The following is a 21,839-nucleotide window of genomic DNA, read 5'->3' on the forward strand; positions in this document are numbered from 1 at the left end:
TTTTAGCTGGGTGCCCATGGCTCACACGAGTAATCTTAGTTATTCTGGAGACAGATCCAGAGGACCACAGTCCACAACCAGCTCAAGTAGAAAAGTTAAGAGATTACAAAAAGCACAGTTGGAGGTATGGATCAATGGTAGAGCTCCAGCTGTGCAAAAAACCCCAACTCTGGCAATAATGATTTTCAAAATAGAAAAATTAATAAGTAGTACTTTGTAAGTTGCACACATTATAGTGGATCAAATACTGTTTTAAATTGCAGCTATCCAGATCTTTGTAGCCAGGGCAATGTTGAGCAGAAGAACAGATTAAGACTGTGTATCAGAAGAGACCCATATTGTTGGTACCCACTGTGGCTCTTCCTGAGCATTTTGTATGGCAGACAATAACTGGGCACATGCATCTTGCAAGTTGTCATTCACAATGACATGATCAAAGAACTGACCAAACTGAATCTCCATCTTTTGGGCTATCTCTCCCATTTCTTGTAGGTCTTCATCCTTCAGGGGAAATAAAATAGAGATGCTAAGGACTTAGCGACACAAATGGAAAAGTAACCCAGTCTGTTGTGCTTGCACATTCAGGTGTGAAGCTTGTTATAAGAGCAATTTGGTCAGCCCCAAAGTGCACACTTGTAATCCTAGCTACTCAGGTGGCTTGAGACTTGGAGGATCTCCATTTGAAGCCAAGTTGGGCAGAGAAATTTTGGAGACTCTACCTCTTAGTAACTAGCATGGAAGTATACTTTCATGGCCCTGAATTCAAGCTCATGGACCAGAATAAGAACAACAACAACAAAATGTAAGTCAAATATATTTCACTTTTAGACAGGGTATACTCTGTAGCTTAAGCTGATCTGGAAATTGTGAGCCTACTGCCTTTGCCTCTGAGTTCTGGAATTACGAGTATGTATCACAAAGCACAGCTAAACAGCTTCTATTAAACTACAAAACTTACATTTCAACCTTTAATCTTTCTCTTTGTGTCTCTGATCAGTTTTGTAAGATTTGTAATAGTTTGTTTAATAGTCTGTCGTTACCTACACACTTGAAGCTCTCAACCACGTATAGCATAAAGCCAAAGGAAAAAATCACCAGCTTAAATAAAACAATTCCAGATGAGCAGATTAATTAATCTGATTAGGAATGACACTATTTGGCAGATAGCAAATAGCCGCCTTCAACATGAGGATGGTGTGATAGAGTTATCATTAGAGACAAAATTACATTATTTAAGTTCCTGTGAAAATAATTAGTCAAACCATTCATTGAAATGCTTTTAGGGAGAGAGTGAAAGAAGCAGTGAGGTAGACAATGAGATCCAAGGTCCTCAGCTCGGCCCAATCTGACCTGGATTTCCCCAGCCTGGCCAGCATGAAAGCAATACGATGATTTTGTCCTTTATCTACCTTGAACTTCATGTCCACAAAGTAGTCGGTAATAATCTTAGCATTTTTCCGAGATTGTTTCATACAACTCAGATTAGATGGCTTTATAAATATGACATAGGGCTTCAGTTCATTAGTCCGAGCCACTTGAATATCCTACAGGGAAATATTAAATATTCATTTAAAAGCAGAAGTACTACCTAGAGTCATCATGAATGTTCTCAAATTTTCTAAAGCCAGAAATGAGCAGTTGCATTTTAGTAAGAGTATATAGTCTTATGTATCCCAACAATTCCATCATAAAAAATATTTTAATAATAAAAGGTAGGGCACTTAAAATTAGGTTTAAATCCAGGCTCTTTTTTTTTTCTAGCTCTAATTATTAAAATCTAACTAGCAAATAAGTCCTATCCAGAACATAAACTTTCTGAGAGGAGACACTCCAGTGCATAATACCTTACAACAAAGGCAAAACTAGAAACTCAAGCTAGAAACTCTATTCCACTCCCACTCCCTCTCTTTCTGCCATTACTTCACATTAGATACTACTGCCATTTTCACACTGATCACAGGCCTTGACCCAAGGAGAACATATCTCTCTTCTTACAATTCCCTTTAGCACACAAAGTATACATTTTGAATGACTAAAGAACATTGATCATAAAAACTGGGCCTAGCTGAGCACTAGGGGCTCATGCTTATAATCCTAGCTACTCAGGAGGAGGCTGAGATCTGAGAATCGAGGTTCAAAGCCAGCTGCTGCAGGAAAGTCCATGAGACTGTTATCAGCAATTAACTACCAGAAAACTGGAAATGGTGCTGTGGCTCAAAATGGTAGAGCACCTAGTTCTGGTTTTGTATCTGAAGAGCAGACTCCCTCACCAACTCAAAACAGAATGTTAGCAACCAACACTTCAAGTAACAGCCTGGCTCTGGGACATGAGACGTGGTCTTATTCTTCAAAAGGTTACAATACAATGTCTTGGCACATGAACAACATAGGTTGACATGTACTCATGACTAGGAAGAGATGAGAAACATTCCACCACAGACCCACCTGAGGCTCCAAGTCCATGACACAGATCTTTCCTTTATCAAGGACTGCCTGAACAGCATCCACACTAGTACCATACAGGTGGCCTTTGTACTCACCATACTCCAGCATCCTGCCAGGATGGAACCAAAGAAACAAAAATTCTTTCAACAAGTGAAATATTAATCATAGTTACATGAAGGCAAACTCCAATAGAACTGAATTTAAATAGACTTTGCTAGTATAAATGGATATTCAGCAGTAGAAACAAATATATTGGGAGACCTAAGACATAGCTACTTCCTTAAATCCTCTTAAGCTTGCAGCTCAATTCTGCTTCCTTTCCAAACTCAATGAATTGTTATACCAATGTAGCAACATATGCTTCTTGCATAACTCTCCAGAAAGAAGAGGAATTAAACCACCACCAGGAGCTTTAGAAAGTCCATAAAAATGGAGGTTATTTTGTAGGTCAAATAACCTTAGGCAAAAATTAGCTTTTCTACTAGACCTTACCTGTGACTATATATGAGGCTTTCAAATTCTTCCTTTGACACATAGTGATACTCACGTCCATTCACTTCATAACTTTTTGGGGAACGAGTAGTGTCTGTCAAAAAAAAAGGGGGGATAATGAAAAGTTTCAATGTCTTCAAAATGTTTAGACTTGTTACCAATATGCATTTGGATAAAGAAGCCCAATCAGAACAAATAAATGAATCCATACACAGGTAAATGCTAGGACCAAAAAGTGGAATACTGAATTGATTATAAGAAAGTGGAAGTTATCAAAATCAGTCAATCTGTAAATCTTCATTGATTGTTCATAGTGTGGAAACAAATGTTTTCAAGCCAGCATAAGGAGTTCTAAAGAACACATTCTATTACTTCTAAGCAGACAATACTGAATTGTATGCGAACCCTAACTAAGATGTCTGTATGCTCACATGTGGCAACACCAACAATATTATTTATACAGATAATGCATTTCTGATTTCATTCTCTACACTTCTAGCGAGGTAAAATGCTGTCCCATATTTTTACTGAGGAGTAACTGATGCTTTTGGAGCGTAACTAACTTGATCACATTCTTAAGATCAATGAAGAGCAAAGCTAAAACTAGAGTCTACCGGTTGTGCTTCTTTCCCAGGGATGGGGAATGTGTGGCTCACAGGCCAGATGATGTCTAAGAAATTATGTAGTACACAAGAGAACATATGCTTCTCCAATGCTGTTGGCTGCTGGTGGTCATCTGCTTGTACTGACAGTTTTTTTTTGTTTGTTTGTTTGCTTTTTCTTTTTTGGGTCCAGTCACGGGGCCTGAACTCTGGGCCTGGGCGCTGTCCCTCAGCTCTTCAGCTCAATGCTAGCACACTACTACTGGAGCCATAGCACCACTTCGGCTTTTTTCTTTTATGCTTATGTGGTGCTGAGGAATCGAACCCAGGGCCTCATGCATGCAAGGCAAGCGCTCCACCACTGAGCCATCTTCCCAGCCCGTATTGACAGTTTTATATTGCCCTCATCTGATGTTATAAATAACCAAATTACCCTGATCTAGAGTAATATTTTTTACTATATCAAATCTGATTGTCTCAGATATGAAATAGAGACAGCCCATGACAATCTGCAGTCCTTCCTAGATGAATCACTACCCAAGTGGAGGTGATGATGAGTTTTGGATATTATCAAGATCTTGGCCAAACCTAGGCAGGTTCTGTTGGCTCATGCCTGTCTGTAATCTTACCTACTGAGAGGCTGAGACCTGGAGTACCAACGTTTGAAGCTAGCCATGGCAGACAAGTTTTTGAAACTCCATCTTGAATTAACCCACAAAATACTAGACTGGAGGCCTGACTCAAGTAGTAGAGCTCTAGCCATAAGCAACCTGAGCAAGCACCTGGCCACCTGAGTTCTGGGAAAACAAAACCAAACAAACAACAGGAAAAAAAAAAACACCCAAACAACAACAGAAGAAAAAAAAAACCCTTGGCCAATCCAGATAACTTTCCAATCTGATTTTCTGATAGGGCCATTTTAATTATAAACTCTTTAATTTCACCAAATACCTAAAAGTGACTTGTCTATCGTCTACATATATTTATTCAGCTAGTACATAGCACCTACTATGTATTTACTATGTTAGGTTCTTAGAACTCAAAGAAGAAAAATTCACAATTCTAACTCTGTATCCTACATGCTGCAAAGCATACCCATTAGTCTCTGCTATAGCAATTTTCCCTTATTTATTAAAAAGAAAAGTTCTGAAGCCTGGTGCAAGTGGCTCACACCTGTAATCTTAGCTACTCACGAGGCTGAGATCTGAGGTTCAAGTTTCAAAGCCAGCCCAGGCAGGAAAATTCCTGAGACTCTTTTTGGGTTTTTTTTTTTGTTTTTTTTTTTTTTTGGTTGGTCATGGGGCTTGAACTCTGGGCTTGGGCGCTGTCCCTGCACTCTTCAGCTCAAGGCAAGCTCTCTACCACTTGAGCCACAGTGCCACTTCTGGTTTTCTAGTGGTTTATTGGAGTTAAGAGTCTCACAGACTTTCCTGCCTGGGCTGGCTTTGGACTACGATCCTCAGATCTCAGCATCCTGAGTAGCTAGGATTACATGTGTGAGCCACCGGTACCCGGCTCCTGAGACTCTTGTCTCCAATTAACCACCAGAAAACTGGAAGTAGCACTGTGGCTCAAGTGGCAGAGCACTTGCCTTGAGCTGAAGAGCTCAGATACAACTCCCAGGCCCAGAGTTCAAGCCCCACGACCAACCAAAAAAAAAAAAAAGTTCTGTATTTGACAAAACTTAAGAATGAAATAGACCAACATCTGATGATGTCAACACATGGAAATGCCCAACTAGGAGCCCGATACAGGCCCCACATGATCAAAGGAATTAATCTTCAAGGGCTCAAATACCAGTTCTTTTTGGTGGTACAAGGGTTTGAACTCAGTGACTGTCTAGTATTCACAAAGCTCTGTATATAATCCCCAGCACCAAAATAAAAACAAATGAAAGAAGCAAAAATAAACACAAAAAAATCTCTCTTTGAAGGAGGACTATCTGAGCCTCTTAAAATAATTTTGTGTCTGTGGGTATTTTACTTTGACGAGACTACTGAGAAACTGTGGCTTCTTTTGTAGCTTTTATATTTGAAATGAGTGCCTTTTCTTTTGCATATGAAGACATTACTTCAGGAAGCACAGCTTATAGGATGAGATCAAGAAATAACATTGCTGGTCTTCCATGGCATCCTTTGAGGCAAGGTCTTCTCTTGCCACTGGATGAAAATCTAGCAACTTCAACGACTCTTCTGGTTATTCTTAAATTTAATTTTTAAAAATCTGTCATCATTCATGTCATAATTACTTTTTCATCATCGGGACTCCATTAAGTAATTAAAATTCCAATCCCATGTAATAATCAGAATTATGAACAGTATTTATATTGGACTTCACACATCTGTTCAGACTTGCTGTACCCAGGGAAGACAGAAGTTAGAGAAGCTGGATTGGGACAGGGAGTAGGACTCAATTTTCTTTCCGGTCATTCATTTCTACTGCTCCTAAGTGAAGATGTAGCTCAGTAGATCAGTGGTAGAGTGCTTGTCCAGCATAAGCAAGGCCCCAGGCTTGATGCCCAGTTACCATACAACAACAAAAACAAAACAACTCCCCCCAAATACATTTCTATTGCTAGTGTTCTCTCCCCATGGTTAGAGTTCAGAGGGAAGCAGGAAGTTCTGAGTTGCCTGATACCAAGGCTACTGCTGTCTTCCTTTGACTTGACAGATTAAAAAAAAAAATCTGGCTCTTTCTCTCTTAGATGAGATGGGTTATTTTGTAAACCCTACTATCCACCATCATCACAAACAATAACTGGGTTTCTCAAATTCAAGCTCTGTTTCTGCAAGACCTTGGTGATTCCTTCCAGATCCAGATGTATTTTGGGGTCTACTTTTGGCTTTCTACTGAGATTTCCTCTTGGGGAGGTGCCAAGACAAACCCTTGACTGACTTTTACATATGTTATCTCTTGTCCTGCTGAGACAGACTACTGCCATTGGCCACCTACTTTCTGGAAGCTTTTGTCCTTTAGATTGTCCAAGTACAATCCTGACACCAGTCTCTTGTGTCCCCTAAATGCAGGGAATAAATATGAAGCTCTAAACTTCCTGAAGGGAAGAAGAAGCAGCCATATCTGCATGCTGTTCCCAACCCCATTGGCTCAGAAGTGACCCATATCATGGCTTTATTCAAGAACAGTCTCTTTAAATCTCCCATTAACCTTCCCAGCTATTTCAAATGCTGATATGTGTGAGGTACTTACCTAATTCTCATATTCCTTATTTAAATATTTTCATTTAATGTCTCAGTCAAAGTTTGAACCTCCTTTTACACATATTAGAGGTCAGATATTATAGACCTTTCATTTTATTTTTTTAAAATTTAATTTGATTTGATTGCAAGGGTGATGTCAGAGGGATTACAGTTACATGAGTAAGGTAATGAGTATATTTCTTATTGAACATTGTTACTCCCCAAACCTATTTTCTTGAAATTAGGAATTCTATCTCAAGTCTTAATCTTCCCTACTTTTACAATACAAGTGTTATTAGAGTACTTTGTATTTTTTTCTCTGAAGGATTATTCCAATAATTAATTCCAATAAGCAAATAACAATACCTTACATTTTTAGGATTGTAGTTCTCTAGTATCTTAAAGTTTAAACACACACACATACACACACACACACACACACACACACACACACACACACACACCTCTAAGTGTTTAAAATTTGGTGAGTGCAGAGAAAAATAAGGAAGATTATGTCTTGGTAGTTGAAAGAAAGGAGTCTTTGATAAAAGGCAATTAGAAAACATGACTTTTTAAAAGCCTCCATATATTAAATAATCTTATTCATAAATTTACTTAAAATTTTATATGTAAATTTTAAAAATAACACTATAGTCAAGTACAATGCCAGAAAAACAGTATTAAAGGAATGTTAGCCATTATTGCTAAACATTATATTTCCTGAATGGTCATGTGTATGATTATTAAGATGGGAAAAAGGCAAAGTCACCTTTTTTTTTTTTTGGGTGTGGGAGGGGGGCCTGGGCGCTGTCCCTCAGCTCTTCAGCTCAAGGCTAGCACTCTACCACTCATTTGAGCCATAGCGCCACTTCCAGCTTTTTTTCTTTTTGCTTATGTGTTGCTCAGGAATCGAACCCAGGGCCTCAGGCATGCAAGGCAAGCGCTCTACCACTGAGCCACCTTCCCAGCCCGCAAAGTCACCTTTATAAAGCCTAATTGAGTACATGTGGATAAGTCAGTTTTCTTTATTTAATAAATATAGTTAGAAATATTGAGGGATTATCCCTTATATCTTATACTTTTGCAAGAAAGGTAGTATGACATAGTTTCATAAAGGAAGTACATTTCAAGGTGAAAATAAAGTTATAACAAAGCATGAACCTCTATGAAAGAAAAATTAACATACATACGTGGCACAGCACTTTGATAATAGTTGGGATTGAATTCAATAAGTTGTCTTCTCAGTTCATTAACTCCAACACCAGAAGGTCCTAAACCAAAGCAATCACAAGCAGCAATCATTAGATGTGGAAATATAATCCTATGGTAAAATCATCATTTCAGTTATTCCATCACAGAAATTTGAGAACAAACGTTTTTAGGGAAATCACTATGATATCCCTTCTTGTGAACTGGAACAGCAACAGAAAACTCTTGGGGATTTTTCTGGTGACTCATGGAATAACCCACACTGCTCCAACTTTCAGAGGCAAAGTAGGGTCATTGTAGAACTCTGTCGCCTTCAGAAAACTTTATCCAATGTTGGATGCTACAAGACTGCTAGTCTCATTTCAGATAATCTGAACATCCTGCCTTTCTTCTTCAAATGAAATTGCTATGGAGACACAATCAGAAGGCAAATTGATGATAACTGTTCTGAGATTTTCAGAATCCAGGGTCACATTTTTGATGGGCTGGATGAGTGGGCATCCTGTGTGTAATCTGAAGCCAAGCCTGACTTCACAGGCATAGAACCTAAGTAGTAATGTAAGGACCATGCTCAGAGATGATACTGGGCTTAGCTTGATGCTCTGCTGTTCTACCTTTGAACAAAGGGCCTTATAGTTTCATTTTTCTACAGGTGCTGCAAATATCAGAGCTGGTTCTGGCTGTCAAACATGTTCTACCCTGGGACACCTGCCTGGCTCACGCTGAACAGACCACCAGGATGGTAGTCAATGTAAGGAAGGGTATACTAACAAAGGACCAACTTTGCAGATCTTGATCACAAAACCAGATCACCTCAGCTCAATATTGCTCTGTCCCTTGGCACTGAGGGTATATGCAATGGGACAGTGGCTGAAGTGTCTACCTAGTAAGTGTAGGGCCCTGAGTTCAAACCCCAGTACCAATGCAAAAAATAGAAGAAAAAAACCATATTAAGATACTTTTTTTTAAAGGAGATGGCTACAACTTTCTTAGAGAAATGTATTATAAGGATTTGTTTTCCTAATACAGACTAATGATCCAGTCTGAGAATATACTATGAGTATAGAACAAATTCTTAACAGGCAGAACCTTATCAGTTATAACCGCAGCAAATAGCAACTTGTTATTATACAAGTTCATACATGCCATGGCATATCACATTTAATTGTATACTTTTTAAAAGGTAATCATACAGAAGTCCATAAAGGGTCTTACTTTTGCTACAACTCCCAATGCAAGACAACTAAATCTATGACAGCTTGCCAAAGAAGAGCAGACAGTGCACACTGGGACGTACCGACCAGCACTATGAGGCGGTGCTTGTCCGAGGGGTGCCGCTGGCATCTTACCACCTCCTCATAGGGAGCCCCCACTGCACTGCAGCAGCTCCCTGCATGGCACACGCTAGCATGCAGCTGTCTGAGGTGAGACTTCCTGCGGCAGAGGCGCATGCTGCGGCGGAAACCAGCTGGGGAGGGTGTGAACACAAAGACAGTAAGATCCAGCACAGATGCTTTCTTGCTGCAAGTCTGATCAAGCATGTGGTCATGCCTGTGACCCTAGAGTGCTCATTCATATAGTCTTGTTTGGGTGGTAAAACTCTCAGGCCAAGCATGAGGGCCTGAGCTCAATTCTCAGTACTGCTACAAAAAACAAAAGCAAATGTATATAAATATAAAACATACATAACCCTCTATATACAAATATATACATATAAACAAACATATATATGTCTGTCTGAAATTAGAAGATTAAAAAAGCATATCAAGGGAAAGCAGAAGAAGTTACATCCATTATATGCCAGGGTTGCTGGAATGCAGTGGTCAACTAATTCAAGTCCATCTTCTTATAACTCCATAATTATTGAGAGAGAAGATATCAAGATAAACAGCAAAACTAAATGCTTAGGAAAAGAATAAATGAACAGAGAATGACAAGGTGCTTTTTGGGTGGGCATCTCAGTTAAAGTGTCTGAGAAGATGGCATTGAGCAGATGTCTTGATGCAGTAAGGAGGTCTGCTGACCTCCTTACCAGGGGGGAAGAGCAATCCTACCTGAGGGAAGCATAAACTCAAAGGACAGACACGGAGGTGCTCAGAGAAGGGGCAAGAAAGCATGGTAGGAGAAGGAAATACAGCCAGATCACGGAGGACCTTGACAAGTTGTTGGGTTAAAGTGAGATTAGAAAGATGGACACGATGACACACACCTATAGTCTTAGCATTTGGGAGGCTGAGGCAGGAGAATCCTCGAGGCTACATAGGGAGATCCTCTCTCAACCAAACCAAAACAAACAAAAGTATGGTGAGAAGCCATTGAATGTTGAAGAGAGAGAAAGAGAGAGAGAGGGAGAGAGGGAGGGAGGGAGAGAGGGAGAGAGGGAGAGGGAGGGAGAGAGAGGATGTGATGTGATTTCTGACTGAAGAGTTCCTCTGGTCACTGTGGGGAGGATGCAAATGCTAGGGAGATAGTCTCAGGGTATAGTGGTTAGGAAAGAAGCCAATGCAGTGGTCTGAGTGAAAGATGATAGAGGCTTGGGCCAGGGTGGAAATAGCAAAACAGGCTTCTCTCATTCACATTTTTCAGATGAATGAATATATAAGACACAGAAAGCCTAGGTAGTTGATTAGTGGCAAAGTTGGGCCTCTTGATCATGATTTCTGAACTCCCAGAACCCCTTTATCTGCTAGTTGAATTAGAAGGTTTTTTTGGAATTTGCAGAGCTGTTGTCAGGTCCTCTCAATATGTAGAGCTAGAAACTATCTCTTTCTTTCTCTGTCTCTCTTCTTTCTGTGTATTTTGTATTTGTTTATATTGAAAACCATGAGTTTATACAAATATCCACACTATGACTCCCTACTACAGGATTCATTGTAGCCTTGCACGCTCCATATCTATAACTCCCTTCTCTGGCTTTTTATCATCTTTCATATGTTTGCTTTTATTGTATCAGCCCCTTTGTTAGATGGGCCAACAATTACTGAGCTTGGCACAGTGTTGGAGCACAAGTGAGATGAGAGAACATCTCTGTCGAGGTTGTGAGATGTCTCTCTGGGTCTGACCAGTACTGGGCCTCCACTGTGCCCTCCTGACTCCACATACCCTCCACACACATACCCTCCTGACTCCACTCAGGCTTTTGCAGCTGCTTCTCCCATTCAGCCTTACCTAGGGGTTTCCTCCACTGCTTAACTTTATCTAATGGCTTTATCTATTCTGGAAGCAATGCATAACGGTGGCCACTGGTATTTTTAAAGCTCTCCCATTGACCCTATGGTGCATCCACATTTGGGATCCAATGTTCCAATTTCCTAGTTGTAGCTCAGTTGTTCTCTCCTGCCTCATGAAAAAGGAAGTCCAGAGAGCTTTAAATAGCAGATGCTTTTCCATTAAGAAAACTTTGCCCAGGTGAGATGAAGTGGTCATAAAAGATGAGTTTAATAATTAGAAAAATTATATCATTAGAGTATGATAAATAGGAAACAGAAACTTCTGGCAGAAAATCAAAAGATTGAGCTTTGACAAATAATTAAGAGCTATTCAGTAAATTTGGAAATAATCAATAGATTATTGATTATTATTAACTGCAACAATAATCAATAGATTATACTATTGCCAAGACAGAAGCAGACATAGAAGAACCAGGATAAGGAACTAGTTTGGAAATGTTCAATAACAAAGAAAGATTTCATCAGGGCATAAGGCTAGGATGAGTATCACTTAACAGGCTAACGAAAATTCACCCACAATCACCTACCAATAAAGAACTTCTGCCCATAGCCAACAAATTCATCCTTATCTGTAACACAGAGAATGGCAGAAACAGAATATGTAAGAGCAGAGAGAATGAATGTTAAATCATCTTTACATTATTTATCCTTGGATGTCTTATTAAGATTGTTCTCAACAGAATTATTGATTAAAACAAACAAGACTATCATCTTGTGCATCTTAGTCCTTACTGTATAGTGTTAATTTAATCATTCTTTTTCATTAAATTTGGATTTGATGCTATAAAAAAGATTGTTCTCAGCAGCCAAGTATGGTAGTTCACACCTATAATCCTAGATACTTGGGAAATAGGGATGGAGGATCACAGTTGGAGCCTCCATCTCAACCAGTGGTTTGGCATAGTGTTGCATACATGTCAGCCTGTGTTAGCCCAAGTGAAAGTGAGACCCTACCTCAAAAATAACAAATGTACTATGCTCTGGTGGCCCATGCCTGTAATCCTAGTTATTCAGGAGGTTGAGATCTGAGGATCATGGTTTGAAGCCAGCCTAGGCAGGAAAGTCTGTGAGATTCATATCACCAACTAACCAGAAGTGGAGCTGTGGCTCAAAGTAATAGAGTGATAGCCTTCAGTAAAAAAGCTCAAGGACAGCGTTCAAGCCCTGAGTTAAAGCCCCACGACTAACAAAAAAATGCAAAAGGGGCATGAGATGAGGAGGTCAAGTGATAACACACCTGCTAAGCAAGCAAGAGGCTCTCAGTTTAATCTCTAATAGCATCTTCCCTGCTCAAAAAACGTTATCAGCACTTTCCATCCTATTCTTACCCAACAAACTACAGATACTTGCAGAACTTCATTATACTAAATGGTTGCTGTCCAGTGTGAAACTTCTATAGATTTGTTTAAAGTTATAAGAAAGAAGGCAGGAGTGGTGGTACACACCTATAATCCCAGCACTCAGGAAACTGAGGCAGAAAGATCAGCTGAGTCTGAGACCATCTGAACTATCTACACTATGTACACAATGAGACTCTGTCACCGAAAAAAAAAACAAAAACAAAAAACAGACCACCGAAAAGATACTGAGTCACAATAAAAACTGGGTGCAGTTTTAAACACACCCAAGAAAACTTATTTTAAATAAATAGAAACTGGTGTTGGCTTTAACTTGCAGATATGGTGTGCTCTTGAAAGCCCTAGTTAATCAGTTTGCTAGATATATTTATTCTTTGGCAGCCAATTGTTTCTGGGTGTCCTGGGGCTTGAACTCTGGGCCTGGACACTATCCCTCAGCTCTTCAGTTCAAGGTGAGTGCTTTACTGCGTGAGTCACAGCACTACTTCTGGTTTTCTGGTAGCTTATTGGAGGTGGACTTTCCTGCCTATGATTGTCTTTGAACCATGATCCTCAGATCTCAGCTTCCTGAGTAGGTACATTTACAGGCATGAGTCACTGGCACCCAGCCAGATTGTTTTATTCTTACTATGTCAGTTATCATTTTTACAACTGTTCTGATCATTGATATAAGAAGAACATTTGTTCATATGATGATCAGATATATAAAATTGTTTTTTCTTAACCTTATTTAAACAATGCATTTTTTAAAACAGAAAACATCTGTATCTATTCCATCTTCTGGTAAGTAAGCATATTTTCTCACTGAGGTATGTCAATAAGTTTAAATACAAATGTCTCCCAAGTTACATATGTGTAAAGTAGAATTACTTTCCTTATACAGTTAAAATATGTTCTATGAAACTGAACATTTATTTAATCATTGATTTCATGCTGAAAGTACCATCTCTTCCTCTTAAAAGTTTTTCTGTCAAGTTACTGCTGAAAGACCTTAAATAGTTCGATCTGGTACAGTTAGGAAATAAAAATGGAAAATTACCTTCTGAAAGTTCCTCTGGATATATGGTCAAGTACAGACAGAAACATGAAAAAGTTAAGCCATTGAGAAGATCAAATTAGTAATCAAATATAGGTAAATGGTATGTCAAGATATTCCTATCACCATTAGCAAAGATTGTGAGTTGGGTACAATTTGGCAAGGCAAATGACCGTGTCATTGGAAACCGAGAAATCCAGTTGGCCTGACTCTGCTGCTAGAAGCAGTATTTTTTTTCCTATATATTACCTATCAAAACTTTCCCTGAATATACTTTTTTTTAAATGTCCCATTGATTAGCACAAAACAGGTCTTGAAACAGAAGTTACAAGGCAATGGATTGTACCTTCATTCCTCCCCACAGGCCATATTGCTGTGTTCTATGAAGGGGAAGAAGGGGTGGGATAGATGCCAGGCCAGTGGGGCAGATGCTGTAGTAGTCTCCCATCTAAGCCTCTTCATTCCTGAATCCTGGCTAGGTAGGTCTAACCTCACACACACTTCCATCTCCAGCAGGCCCATTAAGAACAAGGGAATCTGAGTACTAAACACATTGTTTGAGGGATTTGGGGGTTTTGTTTTTGTTTTGTTGTTGTTACATTTTGTAACAATCATATTTTCTGGGTTTTGTCCAGGTTCTTCCTAACTAGACTACACATCACCTCCTGGAGAAACTCAAAAAGGTTACTTTATACTTCATTCAATGCGGAGAGAGAAACAAAAGATCCTTAACAGCCTGCTAAGTGGTCTGAGTAACAAGAGAAAGTGTGAATGACTGCCAAGGGTTATCTACTTGGAAAATAGGCCAACTGGGTGCTAACTGCTCCTTAATTGAGCTCCTAAGAGAGCCAGAAAGTTCTTGAGAGTTCTCACTCTTTCAACTGAGAACCATGAAGTAGGGCTGCCTCACCATAGTTAAGGGCTGGACCAGGTGCTGGCCACCCTAAGGAGCAAGATAACACTCATGGAGCACTTACTGTTGTGCTTGGTTCCATCCTAAGTACTTGGCTTATTTTAGAGATTTGAGACATAAAGGTCAAAAGGCTAAGAAAGTGTCAGAAGGCTCACGGTGAATAGGGCCAACACTGATACCTGGATAATGTGGCACAAATCCCTGACCTTACCCATTACATCACACTGCCTTTCTTTTCTCAAACCTTTCAAACAACTGAGCCTCAGACACAGCTTTAGTTGTATGGAGTGATTTTCCAGTATAATAATGAACAGAATAAAGAAGAATGAGTATAATAGAGGGATTAAAATGAAGCTAACTGCAAATATAACACCAAGTGTAGATCATTAAATTACCCCTAATAGGCCAAGCATCTAATGGAACATAGGAATTTGGAAACAATATAAGTAGAAGTAGTTCTCAACTCCATCTGTCTTAATACTATCTTTTTAGAACTAGTATTAATAGCAATCTTTCTAATACTATTTTTTTTGGTTGGTCGTGGGACTTGAACTCTGGGCTTAGGCGCTGTCCCTAAGCTCTTCAGCTCTTCCACTTGAGCCACAGCGCCACTTTCCATTTTCTAGTGATTAATTGGAAATAAGAGTCTCATGGACTTTTCCTGGCTTTGAACCACAATCCTCAGATCTCAGCCTCTTGAGTAGCTTGGATTACAGGTGTGAGCTACTGGCACCCAACTCTAATATTAGTAAATTAATTCATAGGTGATATACCATATATGTAATTTTTTAAAAATCAGTAATTTAAAAAAATCAATAGAATGTTCTAATATAAAGAAAAAATTTAAAAAATTCACTTCTTTTATATATATAGACACATACATACATTGAGTTCAATTCCTCAGTACCACATAAACAGATAAATCCTGAAGTGGTACTGTGGCTCAAGTGGTAAAGTGCTAGCCTTGAACAAAAGAAGCTCCAGGACAGTGTCCAGGCCTGAGTTCAAGCCCCAGGACTTGCAAAAATTAAAAATATATATATATCAAAACATAAAATTGGGGCTATGACTATTTTGGAAAATATAAACAACTATTGCATGTTTATTTCTATCAACTTAAATGAAAAGGCCATAGAAAAGGCCATGAGAAAAATTAGAACATTTTTCCTTATAGAATATACATACATATATATATATATATATATATATATATATATATATATATATATATATATATATACACAGAATAACAAAGGGCCCCACAGTATAACCCCTGCTTTCACTGTATTTGATGTCGGTATAATTTGTGGAGGGGAAGGGGGAAAACAAGTCGTTTAAATAAGGACACAGGTGGACCTGTTGCAACAATGAGAAGTACAAGTTGTCATGTCGAAAACAAACTTTACAACTTTGGTGGGGGGGGAGGATTGGGTGGGGGGGTTGGGGGGGGAGGCTGGAAAGGGATGGGAAGGGTAAACAAAGGAGGAGGCTACAATGCTTGATAAGAAATGTACTCACTATCTTGCCCATGTAATTGTAACCCCTCTGTACAGTATTTTCACAAAATTAAAAAATAAAAAAAAGATTTCAAACTATCAATAAAAAGAGTACAGATAGCAAATGTGCTATTTGCCTAATAAAATATAATATTATGCAAATATCATTTAAAAGATTTTAATTTCTCAATTGTAAAATTTTTATTAATAATTTTCAGTATTAATGTTAATGCAATCTACAATGTATAGTGTAATTATTTTGCACAATTAGCACTTAATACTTATTAAAGTACATTGAACCCCCCCCCAAAAAAAGAATAACCAAGGGAATAGATGGACACTAAAATAAGAATTGTTTTTCTAAGTAATGATAGACCAAATTTACTTGTATACAGTAAAAAAGGGAAACTGCTTTAATCAAAGTAGGAATAATTTGCCAAATAAATTCAAGATTAATAAAATGTAGAAAATGAAGATAAGGAAATGTTAACATGCTCTAACAGATTACCAGTTTGTTTGTTTTTTAGTGTTTTTTTTCTTTTTTTGTTTGCTTTTGTGCCAGTCCTGGGGCTTGAACTCAGGGTGAGGGAACGTCCCTGAGGTTTTTTGTGCAGAGCTACAACTTTACCACTTGAGTCATAACTCCATTTCTGACTTTCTCATGGTTAATGAAGATAAGAGTCTTTACAGACTTTCCTACGGGGATGGCTTTAAACTATGATCCTTAGATTTCAGCCTCCTGAGTAGCTAGGATCAGAGGCATGAGCCACTAGCACCCAGATGTTTTTTTTAAACCACTCTGTAGGACCTATTTTATTACTCATGACATCAACATTATTTTGAGGAATAGATACTTCATATTTACTAGATGTCATCAATAATAACAATGTATTAAAGAAGAAGAAAACAGATTCAGTATAGATGCCACATTTTCTTTTTTTTTTTTTTTGGGTCCGGTCATGGGACCTGAACTCTGGGCCTGGGTGCTGTCCCTCAGCTCTTCAGCTCAAGGCTAGCGCTCTACCACTTGAGCCACATTGCCACTTCCAGCTTTTTTGTTTTTGCTTATGTGGTGCTGAGGAACTCAGGGCCTCAGGCATACAAGGCAAGCGCTCTACCACTGAGCCACCTTCCCAGCCCAGATGGCACATTTTCAATTCGATTCATTATCCATGTGGAGTTTACAGAATGTGTTAATAAAGTATTTGAACATTCTGTGCGAATGTCTCCCTCCAGAATAGACTTTTTTTGTTAGATCTTCTGAAAACTTATATCACTATGGCATAAGAAGAGACACCCCTTCATTGTCAGGGAGGTTGCATACAGTGTAAGATGCCTGGCATTTCTGATACTACCAGTTAAAGGCTGGTAGTGCCCCAATCTATGAAACAATCCTGTCAACCCCTATAGTGCTCCAAAATGCCCCGTTGGGGACAATTTTGACTCTAGGAGAAGCACAGGTTAATTGAAATCTACAATAGCTCAGAACTTTACTGTTAATTCATTTTTAAAATAAATGTTATATGTATATGTAAGATTTGCAACATGATGTTACGGGGGCACATATAGATAGTAAAATGGTTGCTATAGTGAAGCAAATTAAAATAGCTATCATCCAATATGGTTTTTACTTTTACTATTATTTTACTATTCCATTTGAATAATTAGTATATCATAGCCCTAGATATGTGTTTAAGTTATACAAAGTTAGGGAATATAAAATAATTTAAAAATAATTACCAAACACATGTCTAGTACATACCAGATTCAAATGTTTCTTCATCTGTGGTTTTTCAGGAAAGCAAAAAGCAAAAATGTTATTATATTGCTACCTAAATCAAGTTGACATTTTAGCAGTCTAATTGCCTTTTTCCTTATATCATGGTCAAGTCAGCAGTTTCTCTATGGCACATATGAGATACAGTTTCATATAAGTTATGACAAGAATGTTATGACAGTCTATGATGCTGCATGAACATAAAATACATAAGAAAATGTCATTCATTTCAACAACCTTGAAAAAGAGACTAGAGGGAAGGGAAAGTGGATCATCGCAGGGTCACTGACAGATAATTGAGTACAGCATAGCTTTTCTGCTGGATAGCTTGTGGAGGTGGAAGGGCTGCACCCTGCCTGCACAGCTGGTCATCCACAGTAAGGAAGCATGGCAAGAAAGAGCTCATGAATGGCTTGGTTGAGGAAGTCTGTTAAGGTAACTGAGAAAGATCTTATTAGCTGAGACAATTTCTTAAAGAACAAAGAGCTATGCCAGGCACTGATGGCTCACACCTGTAATCCTAGCTACTCAGGAGGCTGAGATCTGGGATCACAGCTCAAAGCCAGCCCAAGTAGAAAAATCCATGAGACTTTTATCTCCAATTAACCATCAGAAATGGCTCAAGTGGTAGAGCAATTGCCTTGAACTGAAGATCTCAGGGACAGCGCACAGGCCCAAAGTTCAAGCCCCATGACCGGCAAAAACAAAAAACAAAAAAAACGGCGAGAGAGAATAAGGAACTAGAATTTACATGGACCAACTTGAAATATATAGGGATTATTATGTTTATCCACATACACATCCTTTTATCAGGCAAAATTGTATCTAAGCATTGCTCACATGTGTTAAATGATATATTTATAAAGCTATTTAATAGCACTTCTTATAACTGAAATAATTGGACATAATCATATGTCCACAATTTGGCTTTTTTTAAACGTAAAAGAATCATTTAATTAAAAGGCCAGGAACAGAATAGTGTATATAGTACAGATCAAAAGGTATATGCTTTCATATTTGGGGACAAAAAGTTGGAGGTGCATCATTGTTTTTGTATGCAGAGAATATGTCTGGAGGGATACGAGGAGACAGAAGACATTTGTTGGTTCCAAAGAGAAAACTGAAGGACCAGTGATGTGACTCAATGATAAAGCCTTCATGTTGGAGACCCTGGGTTGAATCCCCAATACAAAAAAAAAAAATAGGAAAACAAGGAAATAGACGAACTTGAATATGCTTTAGTAGTTTTCAAATTTTGAAACATGCAAACATGTTGTTCAATAAAATTTTAATTAAAATTTTAAAAAGAAAGGGAATATTTCCCAAAGTTTTAAAAACTAGAATCCATGCTTAGTAAAATAAACATATTAGAATTTTTCTGCAATTGTTCTGGAAAAATTTATGTGAGTCTTTGAAATAATTGTTTGATCTGTAGAAACTAGACCAGCAACTAAAGTCAAGAAAAATTTCATTTGTCAAGCTAACATCTATGCAACTGCTTTCCCTGATACACAGATTCCTTTGATTCCTCCCTTTGACGGTATTAAGGATTGAACTCAGAACCTTTTACTTGTTGATCAGGTACCCTGCCATTTGAACCTTGTCCCCTAGTCCTTTTCCTTTTAGTCGGCTTTTCAGATAGGGTCTCACACTTTTGCCCAGGTAGTCCTCACACTATGATCTTTCTGCCTCTGCCTCATGAGTAGCGGAGATGAGAGACTAACACTACTTTTGAGAAAGCATCTCTAACTTTTTCCTGGACTGACCTTTAACTGTAATTCTCCTATCTCTTCTTCCCAAGTAGCTAGGATTACAGGTATACACCATCGTGTCCAATTTGTTCCTAATGACCCTTCTTCCTACTCTTCCTCCTTCCTCTCCTCCTACTTCTCTTCCTGTTCTTCCTCTTCCTTTTCTGTGGTATTGGGGGTTGTATCTAGGGCCTTGAGCTTGCAAGGTACACACACAAAAATCACTTGAACCATGCCTTTAGCCATTTTTTTCCATTGGTTATTTTTGAGGTAGGATTTTACTTCATGCCTGGGCCAACCTGGGCTTTGATTTTCCTACTTGTGCCTCCCTGTGTCACCAGGGATGTGCTTCTCCCATAGCTGGGATATCAGCCATGTGCAACTATGTTCAGTCATTGAGAGAGATGAAGTTTCAAGAGCTTTTGCCCCAGCTGGCCTCCAATTATGATCCTCCATCTCTATCTCCCAAGTAAGATTACAGGCTTGAGTCACCAGCTTTCTAGTGAGGCTTGATCTAATTGTAGTACCACCATAAATTTGAAAACAAAAGACCTTTTTTCTAATTCACAAAAGAAATTTAAATACTGAAATATTAAAAGTTTTCATATATTTCTCAAAAATTTGGAACCTACTACCATCTATCTTTACTAAAAATCTACCAGAAGATTGCACCAAACTTAACATTAAAATAATGATATATTTTGGCATAACACTATTCTCTACTGTTCCACAAGGAGCACAAGGGTTTCAGATGAGCACCATCTGAAACACTGATTATTGTAAATTGTTTCTAGATCTTTTACAAGAGGCTATTTTCTAGAATATTTTCCTAGGCTAGCCTAGGAGCACTTCTCCAGCTGTACGTCTCTTTCCAAATGTACACTCACAGCGAAAGGCATGTTGTGGTTGGGGGAAGGGGCAAAGAGGGCATTTTGCATATTTCTTCGAGGAAGGGCCTGTGGTCTCTGTACACCTCTGCTTCTGATAATCGATAGCTGAGGAGCATCATAGTTCTCACGGTCATAGGTAAGTCAATGTGGAGGAAAAGTTACCTGCTTCCACACATTTCTCATCAATTTTCATGTCATCTTCTATAAAAGAGCATAGAGAGGTAGAAGTTAGAGCTTAATATAAAAGTTATGTCCATTATAAAATAAAGTGGTTAAAACTAAAACAGCAATAGGCAGCCAGGCAGGGAGGTGCACACGTGTAATCCTAGCACTTGAGAAGCTAAGCAAAGGGATAGCAGTTTCAGGCCAGCCTGGGCTGCATATTATCACAGTCTTAGGCCAGCCTGGGCTGCATATTATCACAGTTTTAGGCCAGCCTGGGCTGCATATTAAGACCCTATCTCAAAAACCAAACAAAAGCACAAAAAGAAAAAAGAATTTTCAAGGCTAGACAAATTATCTTGAAGCTTCTTTTCAGTATCTGTAAATGTGAATATAAATCATACCTACCACAGAGTATAGGATTCACTGGGATAATGCCTGGAAAGCTCATATGGTAACTGTTCAATAATTGCTAACTGGCTTAACCTGTAGCTGAGAACCTGACCCTCTCTACCTCCTTCGGATCCCATATCTGTCATTACATATCTATGTCATACTGCTCCTGGTCTTGGGGGACATGGGCAGGCGCTCATATAATTGAGCAGTTTTTAAAAGTCAATCTGTAAGTCTGTTCTCCCTTTCCAGGTTGAAAGATGAGGTAAAGATGACAACTTAAGGGCACTGCTGCTCTCTCTTCTCACTCCTCTGCAAAGATACCTGGCTTTGAGAGACAGAGAGAGAGGCGGGCGGAGGGAGAGAGGGAGGGAGGGAGAGCGAGAGAGAGATCTTGATCATAATGTACCATTCAGATTGTTGGGTATGGAGATAAAGGAGAGGGAAAAAATGATAGCTCAATTTAATTTTTAACACAGGGTTCATCAGACTGAGGGAACACTTAAATCCAGAATACATTACCTGAAATATTTTACAAACATTTTTACCTTTGCCAAACCCTACCTTTTCTACCATAATGTGGAAATAATAACATCTATTTACTTATGGTGTTTTTTTAAAAAATGTATGAAGTAGTTAAAATAAAATACCTGATGAGATTCTGAATACCATTTCTTACCTTCTTCCATAGAAATCACTGGATACAGACAAATCATTGAAGCAGGAAGAAAATATGAATTGTACAGATAATTAATGCCCTCACATTTCTTTCAGAGTAAAATACAGTAAGAAAAAGCAAAGTGTCGGAGCTGGGAATGTGGCTTAGTGGTAGAGTGCTTGCCCAATGTGCATGAAGCCCTGGGTTCCATTCCTTAGCACCACATAAAC

The 21,839-nt window shown here is 38.7% G+C and overlaps 1 protein-coding gene across 1 annotated transcript in view; it reads right to left on the reverse strand.

Annotated features, from left to right (window-relative positions):
- Mpp4 (membrane palmitoylated protein 4) overlaps positions 1-21,839 on the reverse strand; it is a 37,407-nt gene continuing 15,568 nt past the window's right edge. Inside the window, exons 11-21 of the mRNA XM_042667020.1 lie at positions 21,631-21,648; positions 20,559-20,597; positions 17,741-17,761; positions 13,573-13,587; positions 11,703-11,744; positions 9,243-9,413; positions 7,927-8,007; positions 2,938-3,031; positions 2,446-2,554; positions 1,410-1,544; positions 1-501 (exon numbers count right to left, since the gene is read on the reverse strand). Of these exons, the coding sequence (XP_042522954.1) occupies positions 310-501; positions 1,410-1,544; positions 2,446-2,554; positions 2,938-3,031; positions 7,927-8,007; positions 9,243-9,413; positions 11,703-11,744; positions 13,573-13,587; positions 17,741-17,761; positions 20,559-20,597; positions 21,631-21,648 (917 nt within the window). The 3' untranslated portion in view covers positions 1-309. The remainder of the gene's footprint in view (positions 502-1,409; positions 1,545-2,445; positions 2,555-2,937; positions 3,032-7,926; positions 8,008-9,242; positions 9,414-11,702; positions 11,745-13,572; positions 13,588-17,740; positions 17,762-20,558; positions 20,598-21,630; positions 21,649-21,839) is intronic.

This window comes from Dipodomys spectabilis, unplaced genomic scaffold (genome assembly GCF_019054845.1).
Source record: "Dipodomys spectabilis isolate Male_0828 unplaced genomic scaffold, ASM1905484v1 ptg000373l, whole genome shotgun sequence".
Lineage (NCBI taxonomy): Eukaryota > Metazoa > Chordata > Mammalia > Rodentia > Heteromyidae > Dipodomys > Dipodomys spectabilis.